Genomic DNA, 22,831 nt, shown 5'->3' with positions numbered 1-22,831 from the left:
GTTTCCTCCAAACGTAGGCCGCCGAAGTTGCACAAGGGGCGGGCCAGTCCTGTGAGACTACAACTCCCAGAATGCAGTGGCGTCTTCTCTACCCACTTCTGAGATTGCTTGGGACCATGGCATTCTGGGATATGTGGTTTCTAGGCGACTGTTAACTTATTGTTTGCATTGCATACTGGGATTGGTTGGTTTTAACGTGAAAAAAGCCGAACCAGATCAGAAAGTGTTACAAAGCGAGTTGTCCCGGTTTTGCCTCAAAAGCAGAAAAAAAAAAGAAAAAAAAAAAAAAATCAGAGCACGATGCATGGATTGTCACAGATTCTGGTGTTCGTCCCAAACAGCTAAAGGAACTCCAGTTTTGCCACAGACTACCTTTTTTGTTCTTGGAGAAGTTACTTCAGTTGATTGGACTTGTTTCACTTTTTCATAAAAAGCTAGCTTGATTTTAAATTATTTTAGATTTGTCCCTAGAAGATTTTGGTGGTATCTCTCCTTCAATCAGCCCACTCCAGTACTCTTGCCGAGAAAATCCCATGGACGGAGGAGCCTGGTAGGCTGCAGGCCATGGGGTCGCTAAGAGTCGGACACAACTGAGCGGCTTCACTTTCGCTTTTCACTTTCATGCATTGGAGAAGGAAATGGCAACCCACTCCAGTGTTCTTCCCTGGAGAATTCCGGGGACAGGGCAGCCTGGTGGGCTGTCGTCTATGGGGTCGCACAGAGTTGGACACGACAGAAGTGACTTCGCAGCATCACTCTTTCATTCAACGTTTATTTACCGAGTTCTGTGTGCCAGTCACTGTTCTAGGGGCTGAGGATGAAAGAGTGAGCGAAATAGAGATGGCCCTGCTTTCACAGAGGGTGCAGTCTAGCAAAAGAAACAAAAAAGTGAAAGTCGCCAAGTAGTTTCCACCTTTGGGACCCCATGGACTGTAGCCTGCCAGGCTCCTCTGTCCATGAAATTCTCCCGGCCAGAATACTGAAGTGGGTAGCATTCCCTTCTCCAAGGGATCTCCCAACCCATGGATTGAACACAGGTCTCTCGCATTGTGAGCCAAGTCTTTACCAACTGAGTCACAAGGGAAGCCCAAGAATACTGGAGTGGGTAGCCTATCCCTTCTCCAGGGGATTTCAGGCAGATTCTTTACCAGCTGAGCTACCAGCTGAACTTGGGAAGCCCAAGTTCAGTTCAGTTGCTCAGTCGTGTCCGACTCTTTTCGACCCCATGGACTGCAGCACACCAGGCCTCCCTGTCCATCATTAACTTCCAGAGTTTACTCACACTCATGTCCATTGAGTCGGTCATGCCATCCAACCATCTCATCCTCTGTCATCCCCTTCTCCTCCTGCCTTCAATCTTTCCCAGCATCAGGGTCTTTTCCAATGAGTCAGCTCTTTGCATCAGGTGGCCAAATATTGGAGTTTCAGCTTCAACATAAGTCCTTCCAATGATTATTCAGGACTGATTTCCTTTAGGATGGACTGGTTGGACTCCTTGTTGTCCAAGGGACTCTCAAGAGTCTAGACAACACCACAGTTCAAAAGCATCAATTCTTCAGGGCTCAGCTTTCTTGATGGTCCAACTCTCACATCTATACATAACTACTGAAAAAACCCATAGCCTTGACTAGACAGACCTTTGTTGACAAAGTAATGTCTCTGCTTTTTAATATGCTGTCTAGGTTGGTCATAACTTTTCTTCCAAGGAATAGGCGTCTTTTAATTTCATGGCTGCAGTCACCATTTGCAGTGATTTTGGAGCCCCCAAAATAAAGTCTGTCACTGTTTCCATATCTATTTGCCATGAAGTGATGGGACCAGATGCCATGATCTTAGTTTTCTGAATGTTGAGTTTTAAGCCAACTTTTTCACTCTCTTCTTTCAATCTCTTCAAGAGGCTGTTTAGTTCTTCTTCACTTTCTGCCATAAAGGTGGTTATCATCTGCATATCTGAGGTTATTGATATTTCTCCTGATAATCTTGATTCCAGCTTGTGCTTCATCCAGCCCGGCATTTTGCATGATGTATTCTGCATATAAGTTAAATAAGCAGGGTGACAATATACAGCCTTGACATACTCGTTTCCCCATTTGGAACAAGTCTGTTCCATGTCCAGTTCAAACTGTTGCTTCCTGACCTGCATACAGATTTCTCAAGAGGCAAGCAGGTAGTCTGGTATCCCCATCTTTTTAAGGGTTTTCCACAGTTTGTGGTGATTCACACAGTTAAAGGGTTTGGCATAGTCTATAAAGCAGAAATAGATGTTTTTCTGGAACTTTCTTGTTTTTTCAGTGATCCAGCAGTTGTTGGCAATTTGATCTCTGGTTCCTCTGGTTCCTTTTGGGAAGCCCAAAAGAAACAAAAAATACACATAAATGTTCCTGATCTTGGGTCAAAATGGATGTTGATGGGAATTCATCGTATTAAGAAATAAATATGCATAATAAAAACACAGGAAATTATTGAAATGTAATAAATTTGAGATTTCTGTAGGAGTCTAAATTGAGGAATTGAGGTTTGAACTGAATTATGAAATGTTAAGAGGGCAAAGTTGGTTGTGAGCATGGGGGATGGTATTAAGAGTCTTAGGTGGGACTTCCCTGGTAGTACAGTGGAAAAGAATCTGCCTGCCAGTGTAGGGGACAGGTTTGATCCCTGGTCTAGAAAGATTTCATACGCCTCAGAGCAACTGAGCCCGTGAACCACAACTACTAAGTTGGCTCTGGAGCCCTTAAGCCACAACTACTGAAGCCTGCTCACCCTAGAGCTCGTCTCTGCAATGAGAAGCCACCACATGAGAAACCAGTGCACCACAATGAAGAGTAGCCCCCACTCTCTGCAACTAGAGAGCTTGCACAGCAATGAAGACAGAGTACAACCAAAAACAGATAAACAGAAGTGGAGGCTTAGGCAGAGTGGAGCAAAATGTGGCTGGAACATTAGGCAATTACTCACAGACCACACTAGGGATATTCTTTCCACTCCTATAATTGGGAAGTCATTTCAACATTTTAAACAAGTGTTGTATCCATGACCCACAAATTTTCATTGTGATAAGATGATCGTGATTCCATGATTGGAAAAGGATTGGCATGGAGCAATAATAACATTCTGATTGTAGTAGAGATTGCCATTTCGTAATAAAATCAACAAATGTTAGCTTGGATTAGGGTAGTGTCAACAGTAATGTAGAGTTGATATTCAAACAGAGGATATTTAAGTGGCTTCCCTCGTGGCTCAGTGGTAAAGAATCTGCCTGCAATGCAGGAGACCGGGTTCGATCCCTGGGTCGGGAAGATCCCCTGGAAGAGGGCATGGCAACCCATTCTAGTACTCTTGCCTAAAGAATCACATGGACAGAGGAGCCTGGCAGGCTGCAGTCCTTAGGGTCACAGACTGGAATGACTAAGCAGCAGCAGCAGCAGAGGATATTTATAAGATAAAGTAACAGGTAACTGAAGGGTTGTATATGGGGAATGAGAGAAGAGTGAATTATTTGCCCAGGTTCTGACTTAAGAAACTGGCTGAATGATTGCTTGAAATTGAGAAAAACTGATGTTGACTATGTTTGGGAGTAAAGAGCAAGTTCCATTTTCACTATGTGGTACCTTGAGGCAATTTTATCCTTAGAGATAAGTAACTATTAATAAACTAGTGGAAAAAATTCTTGAAGCACTGGTGTATTAGTATATTGAAGGTAGAATTTTAGGCCCCAGTGGAGGCATGTATTAGTCAGGTATTTGAGACTAAACTCCAGAAAGAGGTCTGAACAAAAGATTAGCATTTGACTGGTTCAAATTTTTACGGAAAGTCAATACAAGGATGATAGGAGAATGAGTCTGCGTAATGTAGAATGGGAAGTCTGGGCCTGAGTCCTAGAGGGCTGGGATTGAGAAGGATGAGACAACTGCAGAAATTGATGAATGGCCAATGGGAGAACTTGGAGAGGGCTCCAGAGAAATTAAGTACTTACTCTTAAAATCATCTTTTGGCCTATGAAACGTTAACTTGGAATGATAAATAACACAATTTGTTTCCACCTCCTTCTACCAACCTACCACTTAAAATGGAATTTACATTAAAAAAAAAACAAACACTGGGTTTTATTTCAAATTTAAATCACAATCATCACCCAAATTGGAACCCTCATCTTTAAATTTACTTACCCACCAAGCCAACCGCATTTACATAGTTTATTAGACCTTGCCTCAAATAGTGTGGTCTTATCCTCCTGCCTGCCTAGCTACCATGTCTTTACAGAACCTACTGGACCATTTATGTTCCTGTTGCATACAAAAGTAAACCCTACATCCATCAAAAAGTACCAGGCTTTGAAAAAGAAAGCAGAGTAGTAGCCAGGAAAAAGGGGAAACAAAGTTTAACCACATAAAAACTATGGAGTGTATCTTCCTATGAAGTCATTTCCAACTGAGCCAAGCAGTTAACTGTCCCTTGCCTCCAGGACTCAATTGTTTCCTAAAGTTTAATCATGCAAATTACAATAACCTATATGCCTCCCTCTAAATTTATTGTCCAGGACAGTTGCCCCGGGCTCTATGTGGCTATTATAGTCCAAGTCACTCAGTCCTGTCCTACTCTTTGTGACCCAGTGGACTCTTGCCCACCAGGCTCCTGTCTATGGGATTTTCCAGGCAAGAATACTGGAGTGGGTTGCCATTTCCTCCTCCAGGGGATCTTCCTGATCTAAGGATCAAACCCAGGTCTCCCGCATTGCGGGCAGGCTCTTTACCATTTGAGGTATAAGGGAAGCCCAGGACGGGTTTTTCACTACTGGACCACCAGGGAAGCCCCTACTCTTTAAATGTAGCTAGTCCCAACTGGGTTAAAATACAAAATATCCACTGGATTTCAAAAATAAACATGAAAATAACAAATGAAACCTCAACTAAAAGTATGTATTACTATTCAATTATTTAGACATTATACTAAATGAATCAAAATCAGCTCCCTGTTTAAAACTGGCTACAAAAATTCTTAGAATGGACTGTTATTCATAATGTATGGCCAGCACCTAAAATACCACAGAAAAATACAGGCAGTTTAATGTGTGCTCTCCATAAACCCACATTGCATTACAAGCCCACAGACTTTAACAAAACTGATTTCACAAGGTACAGCTCAATAGCAAATGTGAATTTGGGATGACTTCCAAAATGAAAAACCATGGTGTTACCTTCCCCAGAAACTTAACTTTGTCATTTTCTTAAGGCATCTCTCCCTAGAATTACTGTGCTCTGGGAAAACTAAACATTTATCAAAATGCATTAAGTAGTCTTCCCTTGTTCTACTGTGCTGCCACATTGCGGAAATGTTTTTCAAAGGACTTTTCCAGGGAAAGCTAAAAATTATGAATTTAATAGAAGTAAATGAAGTACAAGTTCTGTAGTCCCCTCCTTCTGCAAATCTATGCCCTAAATTTATTCAATTTAGTGACAAGGTGGTTTTCTCTTTTAGCACTTAAGTCTACGCTAGAGAAGAATTCTAAATGGATAATGAGGAAAGGGCATACAAAGAACTTGTTATAAGGCACTTTATTAAAATAAAAGTGCTTACATCCCTTTAATGTATTAATCTATTTCCTGAATAACATATGGAATATTTAACAAATACTGTACACCAATTCTGTCCCTTGTAATAGTAGGAAAACAGTATTATTTTAGTAAGTTTTTTCACTGCTCCCAACTTCCTTTTTACATTTTTGCTCACCATGGTATTGCCTATAGCATAGTTGTTCTTAAAAAAAGAAAAAAGAAAGGAATTTCCAGCCAGTGTCTTCTAACAGAAATTGCAAAACGCCATAGAAACCATAAAACAAATTCAAATAAGAATTCCAGGTAACTTAAATTAACACCAGTCTTGAGAAAACCAATTTTATTATCATTACCACCCAGCCTATTTGTGCTGGATTATGTACCAAATGGCCAGATCTTCTAAAGAACATCTACATAACATTTCTTTCATGTTTCAAGAGATGAAAATAACTGTACAAGGTTAAGTACAAAAGGTACACAAGACAGCGGACACCAAAAATTCATGTATGAGATATTTATCCCACCTGCAGCTTTTATATATTTGAAAAGTAGAATTCATGAACTAAAAAATATTGTCCTTCTATAGTCCTGTCAAGTTTAATGGAAGTGGGTTTAACCTGATTACAACACTAACACCAGTATCACTGATCTGATATTTACAAAAAAATCGTATTTTTCAATAAATTAAAGTCAATGCAACGCCCATGCAAGCTAGAATGCCAGCTGTTCGGTGATCAAGGACCTGGCATCAGAACCAGTCTGTAAGAGTCCCCAATATAGTGTGGTCTTCAAACCGTGTCCATTCCTCGCATCGATGAGGTGAACCCCAAACCCATTCCTCTCTGTGTGTGGGTTTGTGATCTTGCCATTTCATACTGAGCATCTAGATTTCTAAACACTTCTTCCTGCTGTTTCAGTGTCTTGTAACTTTCTTCATCAACAGAGCTACATCCAGCTTCATCTTCACTCTAAGCAACAGATACAAAAATATACTATTAAGACGAATTCACCTAGACTAGAAAGTACTTCTCTCACTTAAAAGTCCTGGTAGATCATATTTTTGCAGTATATATTTGATCTCACTTAGCTTTAATTCGTCGTTCAAGGCAATGTTCATTCTTGGTACTGGGATAGAAGATGTTAACAAAAATCAACTTCATTCAGTGGGAATGAGAAAGAACATGTAAAACATGAAAAACTATGTGAATGAATGTCTGGAAGAAAAGTTAAGTAGAAAATGGGGATTGAGTTTCATCTTTTCAATGAAAAACCAACTCCCTTACTAATGACCAATATTTGAACGTTTGTGGACATTATCAGGCTACTGTACAAAGCCTAATACTGTATTTGTATATCTATACATTATTCAGCAAAAAACCACAACCTTCTACATCTCCTTTAATGGTCCACTGATTGGGAAGCTGCCTTCCAACAGTGGACGCAGGTTCCATTCCTTGTCAGGAAACTGAGATACCACATGCCATGGGGCAATTAAGTCCATAAAAAAGACCCTGCATGCCACAACTAAGACATGATGCAGCCAAAAATTATAATATTAAAAAAAAATCTTTCTTGAAAAAAATAAAGGTCTGATGACAGTTAAACCTTAACACTCTATCAACAAATATTTAATCAAATTTAACACTCTCTATTGTCAGCTAGTGATAATTTACTGGTCTAGTGTGTTTTCATTTATTTTCTATTCTCAAAATTAACCTAGAGAATATAAATGAAAATGCACTAGATCTGTAGCAAAGGGAACTATGCTTAATGTTATGTGGCAGCCTAATGGAAAGGGAAGGGGAGAATGAATACACGTGTATGTATGGCTGAGTTCCTTTGATGCTCATCTGAAACTATCACAACATTCCTAATCAACTATACTTCAATATAAAGTTAAAAAAAAGCACTACAAAGTATCCAGAGATGGCATATCACTAAAATAATATGTGAGAACCAATGTTACCCTAAAGATATAAATTAACATGAGTTTTAATACAAAGTGTCTAACTCACCTTAATACCCATTAATTTCCTAAATTTGACATTTTGGTCCTTGTTTCCAAAATTCAATTTCTCCCATATTTCAGCAGACTGGGATTTGTCCTGTTAAGAAACAATAAACTTTTAGGATATGTAAAATTTAAATATCTTTTATTAGGATACTAAAATTTTCCGTAATTCAGCCTAAGTAAAAAAACCATTTATGACATTCTATCAATGGAGTTGGTAATTGTCTTATATAAGACATATAAACTAAGGAACTCTTTCCCTTTAATAAATGTATGGGCATACTGGTTTTCTCTGAAAGTCTCACTTAGATCATGCATTTTTTCCCCAGTATTAATAATAGTAGCAAGAAAGAGAAACCCAAACCAAATTATTCCAATCCAAATCCAAATGAATTTTTCTAACTTAGAAATCAACAATAAAACAGGGGAATAAGTAAACTTACTCCTTCTTTCTTGCCTTGCCATAGCATTTTCCTTTTTTTCTCTTGTTCAGCAAATTTCATTGGATTCACAGCTGCTGGGTTATAATAGCTAGGTACAGCTATTCCGGTCTCTGCCAAAGCTTTCGCCTGCAAGGCTGCCATCTGAGCTGCCATAGCTATCTGAGGAGTTACTTGTGTTCCTGACGCCAAGAGGGCAGCAACATTGAGAACAGAACCTCCAGTAGCAGCAGCTGCTGATGAGGAAGCAAGTATGAAATTTTGTTTTTAATGAAAACAAGCATCTTAATTTATAGTAACATATTTATATGCAAGAGCTACTAAGGTGCAAAAAGGCAGAATATTTTCACCAAATATAAAAAAATGACTTGAGTGTTAAGCTTATAAAGCAATAATATTCTAGCAAACAATGTAATCATCAATAGACATTTCTGTATATAACTCTTTGTATGAACTAAAACTTCATTTTCTTCTCTGAGGATAAAGAGAATTCTGTAAACGTGAAAAAGGTGTACGATTTCAATGGAAATGAACTATGGTGACTGTACCTAAACTTTTAATAACTTTCATTTGTATGATTCTTGATAGGTCACAATATGATTTCACTATATCTCATTTGAAACTCATAAGAAACATTTAAAACTATTAAACAGGTTGTTGTTGTTTAGTTGTTAAATTGCATCTGACCCTTTGCACCCCGGTGGACTATAGCCTGCCAAGCTCCTCTGTTCATGGGGTTTTCTAGGCAAGAAGACTGGAGTGGGTTGCCATTTCCTTCTCCAGGGGATCTCCTCGATCCAGGGATCAAACCCACATTTCCTGCACTAGCAGGCGGATTCTTATCACTGAGCCACCTGGGAAACCCAAACAGGTTATTACACTCACTTAACAGATATCTGGCCCAAGTCTTATAAAGTACCTGGAATCCTTAAGCAGTGATGGCTAACATGCTACATGAACAACAGCAGTCACTATTCGCTTGTCAAAATTATCTACACTGACCAAATCAGAAATTCAGCACAAAAAAAGTTTTGAGGTAGAAAATTACACTAAAAATAACATGTTCAGGACTTCCTGGTATTACAGAGAATAGAAACCTGCCTGCCAATGCAGGGGAAATGGGTTCAATTTCTGGTCTAAGGAGATTCCACATGCCATGGAGCAACTAAAGCTCGTGTACCACAGCCAGTGAGCCTGTGTGCTGCCCCTAATAAAGACTGTGGACCTGGGGCATGTACTCTGAAACAAGAGAAGCCACCACAATGGGAAGTCTGAGCGCCGCAACTAGAGAAAGCCTGTGCACAGCAACAAAAACCCAGAGCAACCAAAAATGGTAAAAAAAAAAAAAAGCTACACACACACACACCGAACAAAAATAACACATTTACAAGTCAGTAATGATTTTTAAAATGCCATACATCCATAATAAAGAAGAAAGAGTTACCTGCAGCTATTTCCTGTTGTTTTTGTTTTTCAACCATTTCCTTTTCTCTCTGTTCTTGTAATTTCTTTGCCCTTTCCAACCTGTCAAAGACAATTTAATAAAAAATAACATAAAGCCAACATTTATCTCTATATGTATACATGTGTAGGCACAAAACACTATATAGAATTTTAAATAAGTTTAGTATTTTCCCCAAACTGACATCTGCATGTGAGAAAAAAAGCAATCATTCTTAAGATGGTATCACAGTCACAATCCAATGGTATTTAAATACTGGTTTTAAACATTTTTAAATTTACTGAATAGCCAACAATTCTAATTGCTTTTATATACTGTTCCCGGAGAATGGTAAAAATGGTTAAGAGATAAAAATTATTCAGTCTTCATCAGTGCTGGTTACAGGAAAAGGATAAAATTTAACCCTGCAAATTTGAAATACTGAAAAAATATATCTGAGTAAATTTTAGGGTATGTTCAATAATTTACAGAATTACCTAAAAGCTTCTTAAGTGAGGCTGATTGGGGTAAGGCCAATCAAAACATGCAGATGATATTTATATTTAAACAGACATTATTGGTCTCTAAATTAATGGAAATTAAAAAGGCAAAAATAAAATTTCTAAAAGGGCAAGGCAAACCCTACCTATAATCTAATAAAACAGGGAAAAAACTATTAGAAAATTATTTTTAGGAGATGAAGAAATTAGTAAAGGAATTGGAAACATGAAACACAAACTCATCCCCAAGCAAAATAAAAACAAATTCTGGTTCACACTAAATTCACTAATGAATACAAAATGTGCTGTCAAGTCAGCGCTGCTATATTACAAATCTTAAGTAATGTTATCTTCATAATAAGTTCCTGAAAGAGAAACCTCTTTTCTTCTCTGAAGACTCCTTGATTTACCAATCATAAGTTAAACACTGCCCCCTCCCTCCTTTTAATATGGTATAAAGAGGCAAGGATAGGGTAAAAGTTTTTTGGGGGAGGGGAGCAGTGGGCACGATGGGTAAAATACAGTGGTAGAAAACTGGCATTCCCTTTAACAATTGCTGAAATTTACATAAAAGGAATACAGCAATCTTGCACACATAAAGGCATGTAGTAAAGCCTTGAACTTGTCCTTGGAAACAAAAGTTTCTGATTAGAATTAATGTTAAAATGTAGATTTATAAATACTTAAAAGTATTTCAAACGCAGTTTTAAAATTCTGTTAAAAACAAAAAAGGAACAAAAAAAGGTCTGTAGTTTAACAACAAACGACCACCCTTCAAATTTCAAGGTAGCCAAAGAATAATTTGGTTTTCTGAAATTAGAGCGTTTCATGTATTGTCATCTGAAAATCACTAAGGAGACTAAGTCAGTTTTAGAGGCTAGTCACAGACTCAACTTTAATAAAATCAAAAAATAAAACACAAAAAAATTCATGATCAAAGTTAATGGACTATTCTTCATAAATCAGTTCAGATATTGTGGAAAATTATTTCCTAACTCCGTTGATTTTAGTTTCAGGAAGAAAGTGATTGACAACTTTTTGTTTGCATATTTTAAATGGCCATTGCAGGTTTGAAATCAACACCATTCACAAAGGTGAATGGAATGAGGAAGGGGTGAGCTCACACCTTTGCTGCTGCTGTTCAGCTGGAGTTTCTGCCAGGCTGGGTTCGCAGGGCAGCAGCCCATCAGGTTACATTGAGATAACTGTATTTTTGTAATGAAAAAAAAAAATACAAACTCAATTTCATAGAGAAAAAAAAATCCAAATCAAAAGATTTTAGTTTTCAGAATATGGGAAAACCTGCAAACAAGGGCTTGTATTTTACTTTACTTCTTGCCTCTATCAGGTAGTTCAGTCAATGGTTTTGCAGATTTAGTTAGATAGCCCTGTTGTTGTGTAGTCCCACAGTCAACCATCTTTGAAACATTAGAAAATTTAAAAATACAGTGATCTTTCTATGATATTAGCAGTAAAAATTTTAAGATCAAATAAAGTGGTTTATTATTTGCCACCTTCAAAATAAGAAAATTATTGACAGAATTCTACTTATTGTTTCAGAGACTGTTTTCTTAGGAAAAGAAAGTAATGACAAAGCAGTTTTAGAGACAAAATGAACAGAGTTCTTAGATCAGATTTAGGATTTTTAAAAATGTTTCCAATTGCAAACTGAAAATATTTATGTCTAGATTGGAGAAAAATGAATAAATTAATCATGGAAGACAAAAAGAGCAACTGCTGCAAAGTACCTTTTCCAGAATTAACAAACCACTTACATAGCTCTGTATCACCAAGGTGCCACAAGTAGTCATGGCTACATTTAGTTGTTTGAATTCTTCTCTGACTGAAAGCATTCATTTGCCCTACACAATTGAGTATCCATTTCAAGATGAAAAGGAGAAAAAAACGCATCAAACAAAAATATACACACCTCCGAGCTAAAGCTTCTTGTGCATCCATTGCTGTGTTTCTGCCTCTAAAGGGAGGTGGACTAGGAGTTCGGCTCAAACTTCTGCTAAATCTTCTTGGTTTTTCAATTCTCTTCTTCCTATCTCTTTAATAAGTCATATTTTACATGTCAGTATGGCCAAGTAATACTTTACTGAGTCAAAATCATGGTTACATAGTTCAAACTGTGTAAGACTAGTTTTCCATAAATTCACTGTAAGCACTCCTTTTTCAGGTGACATTTACGTTGTTTCCAATTTCTTGCTATTATGCCCAATGTTGCAAAAGTTAAGAGACATGTACGTTAATAATTTTACACTTGTGTAGGTCAATATATGTGCTTCCCTGGTGGCTCTGCAGTCAAGAATCGGCCTGCCAATGTAGGAGACACAGGTTTGAGCCCAGGGTCAGGAAGATCCCCTGGAGAAGCAAATGGCAACCCACTCCAGTATTCTTGCTTGCAAAATCCCATGGACACATCTTGGCAGGCTATAGTCCATGAGGCAGCAAAACAGAGGGACACGACTTAGCCACTAAACAACAAAGTCAGTATGTAGAATAAATTTCTAGTAGTGGAATCAATAGGTTAACTGATTAATAAGTGTAAGTGCACTTATACCCATATTTCAACCTTTTATAGGGTGTTTGACTTAAGGAGCAATAAATTAGCAAAGAAGCTTCCCCACTAACTTTATACCAGTACCTGTGAATATAGATATACTATACTATTAGTCCATGGGATCGCAAAGAGTCAAATACAACTGAGTGGCCTAACTGAACACTATTAATAACTGCTTTGTAGAGAATAAACCTATTCTTTGAGTACTTATAATGAAATTATCTCCAATGAACTTCCAGTTTCAACAAATTAAAGCCTCCTTCCAATCAAGACAAGTTTGAACTAATAAGCTCATCTTCTGAGTATCTGAGAAAATAAACCAGTATGGTGGATTGAGCCCATGTACTGACTTGGCTTTCAGATACATCTGGGACCAGGTCCTAGCTTTACCATTTAAGAACAGTATGATACTGAACTTCTTGGGCAAGTTACTTAACCTCATTAAGCCTGACCTATCAGACCCTGTTCCTATCTCAGTTTATTCAAGATGATGAGTACCTACCGACTTCTACTCCTTGTCCTACTTCTGCTTCTACTCCTGTGCCTGTGTCTTGATCTTGAGCGGGAACGAGATCGGATCCGACGTTTTCTTTCCCTGCTTCTGGATCGGGATTTCTTCCTCTCTCTGCTTCTCGATCTTGACTTCTTCCTATCCCTACTCCTGGATCTTGACTTCTTCCGCTCTCTGCTTCTACTACGATGACGCCTGAAATTAAAGCACACAAATTTTCAGTTATTTAAGAGTTCTGTGTTCAATTATAAACATTATAAATTACCTGCAGCATATGCAGCCAATACTCTTGTGTTGTATAACTGAAGTTTTTTAATGAAAGGAGTTACACAAAAAATAGAGCTTTGTTCTTATTTGATGATGCTTCCTAGAGAATAACGTGATAATATAAAAAATAAATTGGGGTAGGAAACATTGCAAGATTTAGTTTAATAGTTAGCAGCAAACAAATCCTATACCAGCAATGTAAGAGGACTGTTATATGGGCAAACTATATATAGTTTTCAGCAATATTTTTTTTTCCACTGTAAAAGACAGATAAATCAAAAAGTTAAAAATTTCAAATTTTCTAACCAAGATTTTGTTGTGTTGCTCTGTTAATGTAAACCTTTTATGTAATTTAGAAGTTCTGTAGAAGGCATTAATTTAGGAAAAACTACTTACCTTTCACGAGACCTAGACCTTGAGTGACTTCTGCCTCTTGATGATTTTCTTTCTTTGCGTTTGTGTCTATCCTCACCATTTTCAGATGAATTTAGCCGCTCTCTTCCTTTATCAGAAGAATGTTCTTTGTCATTATGTTCCTCAGACTTGTGTCTCTTAGACGACTTATCTTTGGATTCGTGTCTTCTTGCCTGTTTTAAGAAGAAGTTGGTTCTTTCAGGAAAATAGTGCAACAAAGAGAGTTAGTATGGGTATCAGAAGCAAAAATGTTGTGATGCAACATTAGTAACCTTAGGAGTGTGTGGCAAATTTAAAAAAAAGATCTAGTTTCACATCACCCAAATGTTGCAAATATATACTACTAATTTTACTTTTTCCTTATACACCCCCAAATGCAGTTTTTACCCCCAAATATTTTCAATATCACAATTAAAACAATGACTTTCAACGTTAAAATAATATAAACCATTATTTCAGAAAAACAGAAATCCCTCATTTCTTTTATCTAAAAGGGAAGTACACATGTATCAAAATTTTTTCAAATTTCCAACAAATCCTTTAGAGAAATAGACCATATATATATATAAACACAACAACTTCTAAATCCAGAGTACATAATAAGTTAACAATAATGAAGATAAGGACACAGAAATGCAGCAGAAAATGCATTTCCAATTAGGTAGTTAAGTAAAATTAATCTAAGTATTAATATTTTCTGCAATTTCAAATTACTTTACGCAGAGTTAAGTGTCCTTTTTATATAGCTATACTGCCACATCCTTTCTTAAAGACGGCTCTTGATTTTTCTCCCAATGTCTACACTGTGAAGCAATCACTTTTCATCTTGCAATATCCCAACAGGCTTGGAGTTCTATTACATTTCATGTACCTAGGGTAGAAAATGGCAACCATATCTTTTAATTTTTATGAAATCAAACTAGGTATAACACAATTAATCCCTATACCATTATATAATACACACTTCCCCCATATTCTGAAGAATTATAAAAACTGAGGCTTTTTCTTTCACAACATATGCATTCAGAGACTGAGCTAAATCAATTGTATGATCAAGTCTCTACCCTACACTCACTGAATTACGAAGTGCTAAATGTTAGATTCCCCCACACTAGGATTTGTTAGATCCATCCTATAGCTAAAGCTTACAATCCTGGACATTTCAGAATCACAATTTTAAAGCTAGAAGGAAACTCAGATCCTCTAATTCCCCTTATTTTATATACGACTAAGACCTGAAGTCACAAAGCTACGTATTAGGAGAGTTGAAACCAGACCCCATATTTGATGCCCAGACTACGAGGGGACAGTTAGCTCACAGGTTCCAAACTAGACCTTAGCATATTTCCAAGATTAACTTTTCTTAAAAACAAAAAACTCAGTCAAACATTCTGGAACATGCATGATGATACATCTGAAAAGGGTCATAGTACGTAATTCATTATTTTGCAGAAAAATAAGAGACCTGGAGACACAGCTAAAGTTTAGTTTTAATGCCAGTTCTCTGTATGAGCTTATAAAACACTATTTTCTTGATTTTGCCATATGGCGGCAAAGTGGAAAAGCTTTAAGTGGTTAAGCTTGCAAAAGTTTTAGAGTTTATTTTAAACCAGTTTTCCAAACATAACATTACTATTATTTTTAAAAAGAAAAAAACCATTTAAAACCCTTAACTGATTTAAGATATACTTAAGGGAAATAGGAGTTTGAATGACTAATAGTTACCTTATCATGAAGTAGGCTTATTATTTTGCTATCTGAGTCTGCAGCGTCTTCAGTTCAGTCTCTTCGCGCATTAGCACGCTGAGTATGATTTATTATAGAAATGTTATCATGTGAGCTAAACAAAATAGTCATTTTCACAAAAACTCTCCTAAATTAAAAATGTAACAGAGCTTCCATTAGGGGAAGAGGTGAAGTCCCTGCCCACATTTGTTTACGGAGTCCCTTGCCCAGCCCCCATGAGACTCTCCTCCCTTTTGGCTTCTACTCCTGCTCTTCCTTTGTTGGTTCGCTCCTGTCTTCTCAGGTGGGCAAGTTATCTCTTCTGCAGCACAGCTGCTGTTCTTATCCTCAAGTTTGGCTGTCACTGCCACCTTTCCAGCTGTCCCTCACTGACGCTTTTATTTCAAAATTCAGTATTACTATTAGGCAACTAGATTACTAGTGAAAAGGACTCTTGTTACCTTCCACAAAGAAAGAGTAGCCCATAGATATCGAGAGTACTGCTACTTAAGAATGATTGCTATTTAAAAATCCTGAGCAGTCGTAAGGCATAAGGAGACTCGGGACTTCAGATTAATGGAAGCTCTGTGCAACAGGCCTAAAAAACCAATTATATTCTTCATATGAAATTTTTATGGTGAATATTTTCACAACATAACATATTAATAGTTTCTGAATGAACTTTTCAAATAAACAACTATCTTCTTGAAAAAAAAATGATGAATCCAAATCATGCTTATTTTATAACTCAATTAAACCTTTTAAATTTTAAGTTTTGGTACTTACCTTGACAATATCATATATTCACACAAACAATTCTACCAAATACTTTACAAGTATTTTAAAGTGCCTATTCACTACAAAGTGTTAATTACCTCTTTGCTTCTGCTCCGGCTCCTGTGTTTTCTTCCTTCATTATCTGTAAACACACAAAAATTCACTATAAATAAACATATAAAAACATCTCAAACATAAATTCCAAAACTCACACAAAGGACGTTTCTGTCCACTTGCCTAACTAAAGAATTTATTAAATATTTAATAGTCAAGTAAAGCCTCTAAAGCCTATTTTTTATGGCAGGGGTGGGATTATTCTATGTCATATATTTGAAACAAATCAAGCAATCTGAGTAAACCAGAATATAATCAAGTAAGTAAGCAAAAGAAGTTCCACAAAAAGTCCACGTTCTATGACACATGACCGAACAGAAACTTTTCGGTGGCCACAGATTCTTAGTATTTTACAAAACATTCTGTCCAGTCCATCTTGTTTCCTATTACACAGCAAACTTAAGGATGTTACAGTTCAGAAAAGTTCCTTTAAAAAGTAGTTGTGATGATACTGCACAGTTTCCAATATATAGATAAAAGTCACACTTAAACCATTTTGTAGATGATTATCTGAGGGTACAAAAGATAAATAACTAGGCCCCAGGTCTTAAAACTTTTATTAAACTCATTTCTATTTTACTTTTCATTTAAGTACCTCATTAAGTATTGATTCATTAGCAATACAGCATGCTTTCTATGCCACATCAGTCTAGTTTTTAAAAAAAGAAGTTAAAGAGCATTTCAAAACACAACTCTTGCTTTCAGAAATAATCTAACATTAAGTTAAAAAGAAAATCAAGGTTAGAAATGTTCTTGTAACCTGGGTCAAAGATGTTAAATTCAGAATACACCACTGCCCAGACTGCATCTTTCAAAATAGTTTTGCCTGTGTTAAAAGGACAAAATTTAAACCTCTAGGGCTAATATTACTGTGACACAAGTTTAATCATAGTTTGAAAAATTATGAAACTTCTGTATGTATTAGGACATTTGTAGTCCTCATAATTGAAAAATTCTCCACCAAATTACCAATGCACTTTTTCACTATTCATTTCTCAATTCGAAGAACACATATTAACTGTATCAGTAAACTAATCTTTTACATGTCCACATGGATTATAAAAATGCTGGTAGTGATATCATTTCTAGCGATTCTTACCTGACTTTCGTTTTCTTTCTCTTGACCTTGATCGTGATCTTGAATAATGATGTTTTGAGGCTCTAGGAGAAACAGATACATCGGACTGCTCTTTTTTCTTATCTGTATCTGGGGATGTTTTTTCTGGGGCTAGTCCATCTCGTTCTGTGTCACTAGCCTACAAGTTCAAAGAAAAATCTTTGTAAATTCTTAATTGCTTTTAAAATGTTTTCAATTTCTTAAAAGAGAAAGAAGGAAAGACTTATCCTTGGGTTTTACACAATTAAAAAAAGAAAACCAAGTAATCAGAACAGCTGATTTCCAACTGGCTAAATATGCTTTGTACTTGGTAAGTCAGTCTGAGTAAACTGAAACGACTAACCCAATACCAAACAGACGTATATAACAGGATGGATTTTTTTTAAATCATTGTTTTACATCTTTCAAAACAACAAGGAAGAGGAAAATAAGTGTCCAAGTGTTTCCAATAAATACTTAAGCAGAGAAGAGAGTCCATTTTAGATCTCTGAATTCATTTAGTTGCCTTTACTACATGAAAGTGAAAGTGAAGTTGCTCAGTCGTGTCCGACTCTTTGTGACCCCATGGACTGTAGCCCACCAGGCTCCTCCATCCACGGGATTTTCCAGGCAAGAATACTGGAGTGCGTTGCCATTTCCTTCTCCAGGAGATGTTCCCGCCCCAGGGATTGAACCCCAGGTCTCCCGCATTGTAGGCAGACGCTTTACCATCTGAGCCACAAGGGAAGTTCAAGTTACTACATAGGCATAACTTACAAAGGCATTTTAAATGAGCTGTGAAAGGTTAAAAAGTCTGAGGACTGTGATATCTTAAAAAGCAGAATGCTTCTAGAATATTATACAAGAAAAAAAACCCAGATAATTAACTTACCTATCTGAGAACCCAATCTTAAGTCTGCCTCTCCTCAGATATGGAAAAATTGTTTCTGCTTTCAAGCATTTTACAAGTTACACAATATAAACCTTAAAAATGGAAAGGAACAGTCAAGTGTACACTCACTCTGAGAGACCTGATTTACCGGAGAGAGTAGGATCCTTCATTTAACTATCAGCTCTTTGTTTCCCAGTTTACAAAAGGGAACTTTTTTTTTAAAGGCAACTTTCTGTGCCTTGATCATGACAGAGTACTCAGCACAGAAATCAACCAATAAATGAAGAAACTAATTCCAGTTATTAGTTTTCCATTAAAAAAAAATGCATTTCTGTAAGAAATTGATTTAAGTAAGTCATGGGAGAAACTAGAACCTTAATGTTCTCGAGTCAGATTCTGATAAACAGCACGGAAAACAGCTTCAGTATATGTGGAAGGTGGTGACCCATTTGACCAAAGAGGGAATATGAAAGAGACAATACGCTAATATGCCTGAGGAGCTAATTACTTAGGGCATGAATTGGCAAAGTATGGCCCCTAAAGATGACTTTTACATTTTTAAAAGGGTTGTTAAAACAACCAAGCAAGAAGTGTGACGAGACAGTATGCTCTATGTGGTCCACAATGCCTAAAACATTTACCAACCTGCTCTTTACAGAAACACATTTGGATTGGATAAATGGTAAATTACTATACATTTTCAGCAGAAGGAATAATCACATGAGAATGAACTTCTTCTCTTAGGAAAATTAGTCCAGAAAACAAACGCCAAGTAAACTAAATGGACCGTAATTTATCAAGTGAAGTTTGAGAGGCTGCATTATTTCACTGACTTTTTTCTGAGGGTCAAAAATGCACCCAACTCACTCAATGCTGGAAACTTCAGGAATAAACTAATAAATTTAAAGGGAGGGATTTACAGACTGGGTTAGGATGAAAGACATTATGTGTTAAGCATCTAACAATATTACCAAAAAACAAGTGGAAGCACATAACTACTGGGGAGGCTCATTCGAGCATACTTGCTTCTTTATGTGTGGGTCGTATCTGGAGCCAGAAAACTTTTGTGCAGAAAGGCTCTCATCCCTTAGAATCAGACTCACTTTCATTCCACAGATGGGATTCAGCAATATGAGCTGACTCACCACATAAGGTACTCTTATCTGCTGTCTACTATTAATATATGATACTCTTACCACACAACAAAAGAGGATTCTGATTTTCACACTAACACTGATTATTTTATTTCATTCTTGTCCTCATCACTATTCTTAAGGATTGTTTCTAACAGATTTACGATGTGTGATGTGTTGGTCAAGTTACACCGAATATAAAGTCAAGCAACAGCAGAAACTTCAAGCACTGGTAGCTCTTCTCTCAGTGCATGCCACTTTTCTGTCCAGCTGAAACAGCATACCTGAAACCACTGGCACATCTCATTCACTTCTGCAAACATCATGACTAGTTAAAAATCTCTCCATGGAAATGCCAGCATCTAGCCCAGATCTTAAGTTTTCAGCCAATGGTTTATTTAACTACATGCTTAACATTAAGGAAGTCCGGCAATAGGGAAGCCAAATGTCCTTGACCTAAAGGAAAGCACTTTGTAATACGGGGTAATAACACATCAAACAGCCATTTTCATCTGTAAAATATATACTACAAGACGCCAACAAAAACCAACGTATCACTAAACAGATGAGTGGCCACTTAGACCACTCTAAGTTTTTATGTCCTTTAGGATATTTTACAGTAGTTAAGATCTCAATTTAGTAAGTACCTTGTATGTAAATCTTAAATACTAACTGTAAAAATGCCCTTCACTCTAGCATTTGCTCTATTAGAAAAACATCATGGTTTCTTAAAATGACGCTCAAGACACAATAAACCAATGTGTTCGCAGTGCAAACAGAAGTACATTGGACTTAATACTAGGCTACATCTCCAGGGGATGGTGTCTTTCTATCAAACAAGGCACAGAAGAAACAAATGTTTTTTTAAGTATCTGAGCTCAGGTAAAACAATATTCTTCCAAGTCACTATTTAAACAAAAGAAAACACTAAATCGATTATTTGCACAAATACCAAATAGCATGCCGACTGTTTGAAACTGGTTCTAAATCAGTTACCAAAAAAACCCAGTTCTAAATCAAATCGATTAGGAAAGGGGTGACAGGGAGGGGCAGATTAACGATTTCTAATGCCAGATAGAGTACTCCAATGATTAGGCTGAGTAAACTACCAGTTTTTCTATATATGTAATGATCCTATTTATTTTCAAAAGCGAGAAAACAACTTTTTAATCAGTGGAAAAGGATGCAAAATGTTTGCAATTTTCTTTTAACCGGGTAAAGTAAAACGAAATATTCCCACAATAATGCGATCCATCTGGATTGGGTATCATATCCAAAGTAGGCTTATTTTACACAAAAGGTAATTGAAAAATTCTAATTTTCATTTAAAATTAAACGGGCCAATGAAGGACTCAAATTTAAAATAACAACGCCAATGATAGGGCTTGTTTCTCAAAGACTTCAAAACGGAGCATCATCAGTCCGAATTCGTAGTTTCAAAGTCTTCTCCTAATTAAATCGAATTTCTACTCCCTTCCAGAAACTCGTTCCCTAGATGCTTACTAAGGAATAAACTAAGGTTTACGCAGACGCAACACTAATTGAAATTTTGCGATTAAAATTGTCTCATTGAGCGTAGGCAAAATGATCGCTCCTAGACTGCTCTCTTTTCGCCTTCTGTCCCTTACAGGCACCGCCTTTCTGACCCAATACTTTTCAGAGACGACCCCTGATCCCTTTTCTCTTTTCCCCAGCCCTCTCCCACTGCGAACATAAATGCCCAAGCCTTAACGAAATTCAATAAACCCACTAACTAGTGAGTAACCTAAACTGCAGTCAGTCCTGTGAGCCAAAAGAACAAAATACTGGGAAAGAGGCAGGAAAGTTCTGGAAAAAAAAAAAAAGACACTCCCTGCTGCTCCCCACCCTCAACAACAGCGCCTTATTTCCCCCTCCCTACAGCAGCCAGCCATGATGGCGGGCGCAGAAGAAGGCCAAGGCGCCATTTTGTCCACACATAAGCGCGGACAACAGCCCTGGAAGCCGCTCATCCCTTCTTTGGAGAGTAACAGGAAACTATCCATGATTTTAAACTCAAATTTGGCACCCACCGCCATAGTCCAGAGTCTTGGCCGCAACGGCGGCGCCTCCACTTGCCACTTTTCACAGTACTGGCCGCTTCGACGCTTCGCCACAGACTGAATCGCTCGCGCAAGAGACCCGGATGGCACAAAGGGGAAAAGGCACGGCGCACTGCACAGCTTGCTGGGAGGAAAAGGGGTGGGGATAAGAGTTTCTGTAGCAACGAGGTTAGACGGTGATTGGTTGTTCTTTTGAAGGAGCGGGTTAGGCGGGGAGAGGGCGGGGCCAAGGACGTACCACAGAAGGCTCTGCATGGATTTCAGAACTGGTGGAATTTAGGGTGGGGCGACTTCCTATTTCTCTTCTAGAGCAATCTTGGCCTCCCCTGGTCGCCGTAGAAGGGGTTGGGCTTGGTTTTCTCCCGCCAATTTAAACCTGTGGCAAAGACCCTAAAGACTTTAGGAGCGGTTGTGGGAGCGTGGATGCGGGCAAGGTAAATTTGAGTGTTCTTTCATTTCTTCAATTGCAGGTGAGGAGCGGGAGCCACGCTACTATAGGAGCTGGGGGGTGGGGTGGTTTTAGGTCGAAATAGAAACCTCAGCTCAGTTTGGGGTGTTTTCCTCTTAGGACGCCTGCGGGAGATGGGTTGGAGTTGTTTCTTGCTGGCCCGTGTCTAACTTAAAGCACTTAAGCAAGGAGGCCTATTTGAAACTTTCATTTCGTTTAATTCGTTTATCTGTTCACTCAGCACCCAGTATAATCTCAAACTTAATCACATCACAGGCCTACTTAGTATTTCCACCCTAGCACTGAGGATGAAAGCCAATCTTGTAATCAGGGATTCATTGGTTCCACCTGTTGATTTAGCCCCCGCAATATCCCATTCTTCATACGGCCCTTCAGCAGCTCCAAACTCATTCCACCCTCTGCATCTTTGATATTCGGCCTGCATCTTTGTGTCCCCTGAGCCTTGCATAGTTGCCTTGTCTTGTTATTCGGATCTCAGCTCAGTTGTCATCTCTTTCCCCGCCCAGATTTTTTTACACGCCACCCCCCATTCACCTGAGCATTGTTTGTAGTTGTGCGTTTACTTATTTTTTTTTAATAGGGAAGCAGTATAACAGTTAATAACTGGCATGAATTTGAATCTTGTCTAGCGACATCGTTAACTCATTTTAGGTGTCCATGGCCCTTTATTTAGTCCCTGATTCATGCTTCTCAGCTGTAAAATGGATTGTTGTGCAGATTAAATGAGTAATACATTCAAACTGTCTTGCCTACTCAATACCCCATTTATTTTTGTCTGTCTTTCCTATGGGATTTGAATTTCATAATGACAAAGACCTTTTCTTTCTTCTTCACAGATGTAT

General features: G+C 37.7%; 1 protein-coding gene across 4 annotated transcripts; it reads right to left on the bottom strand.

The window, feature by feature from the left end:
- Positions 1-5,660: 5,660 nt before the first annotated feature.
- RSRC2 (arginine and serine rich coiled-coil 2) lies at positions 5,661-21,605 on the bottom strand. 4 transcript variants are annotated; one of them, XM_068989826.1, is made up of 10 exons: positions 21,491-21,605; positions 17,418-17,574; positions 16,303-16,346; positions 13,685-13,897; positions 13,013-13,216; positions 11,875-11,997; positions 9,448-9,527; positions 8,007-8,239; positions 7,568-7,657; positions 5,661-6,520 (listed from the first exon to the last, which is right to left on the bottom strand). In XM_068989826.1, the coding sequence occupies exons 2-10, from the start codon at positions 17,496-17,498 to the stop codon at positions 6,341-6,343; spliced, it is 1,248 nt and encodes a 415-aa protein (XP_068845927.1). In that variant the 5' UTR covers positions 17,499-17,574; positions 21,491-21,605; the 3' UTR covers positions 5,661-6,340. The 4 variants fall into 4 exon arrangements, with proteins under 4 accessions (XP_068845927.1, XP_068845928.1, XP_068845925.1 ...); XM_068989827.1 differs by having other exon boundaries at positions 8,007-8,236; XM_068989824.1 differs by having other exon boundaries at positions 13,685-13,875; positions 21,491-21,599.
- Between the last annotated feature and the right edge of the window lie 1,226 nt (positions 21,606-22,831).

This window comes from Capricornis sumatraensis, chromosome 17 (genome assembly GCF_032405125.1).
Source record: "Capricornis sumatraensis isolate serow.1 chromosome 17, serow.2, whole genome shotgun sequence".
In the NCBI taxonomy this organism is placed as follows: domain Eukaryota; kingdom Metazoa; phylum Chordata; class Mammalia; order Artiodactyla; family Bovidae; genus Capricornis; species Capricornis sumatraensis.
This window is presented reverse-complemented; position numbering and strand designations above follow the sequence as displayed.

Bases quoted from the DNA above. Each gene is read 5' to 3' on its own strand.
- RSRC2 (XM_068989824.1), bottom strand. The intron at 13,217-13,684 runs GTAAGTAGTTTT...CTTTAATTTCAG, and splicing joins AGGTCTAGGTCTCGTGAAAG to GCGTCATCGTAGTAGAAGCA. The intron at 11,998-13,012 runs GTAGGTACTCAT...GACTTATTAAAG, and splicing joins AGGACAAGGAGTAGAAGTCG to AGATAGGAAGAAGAGAATTG.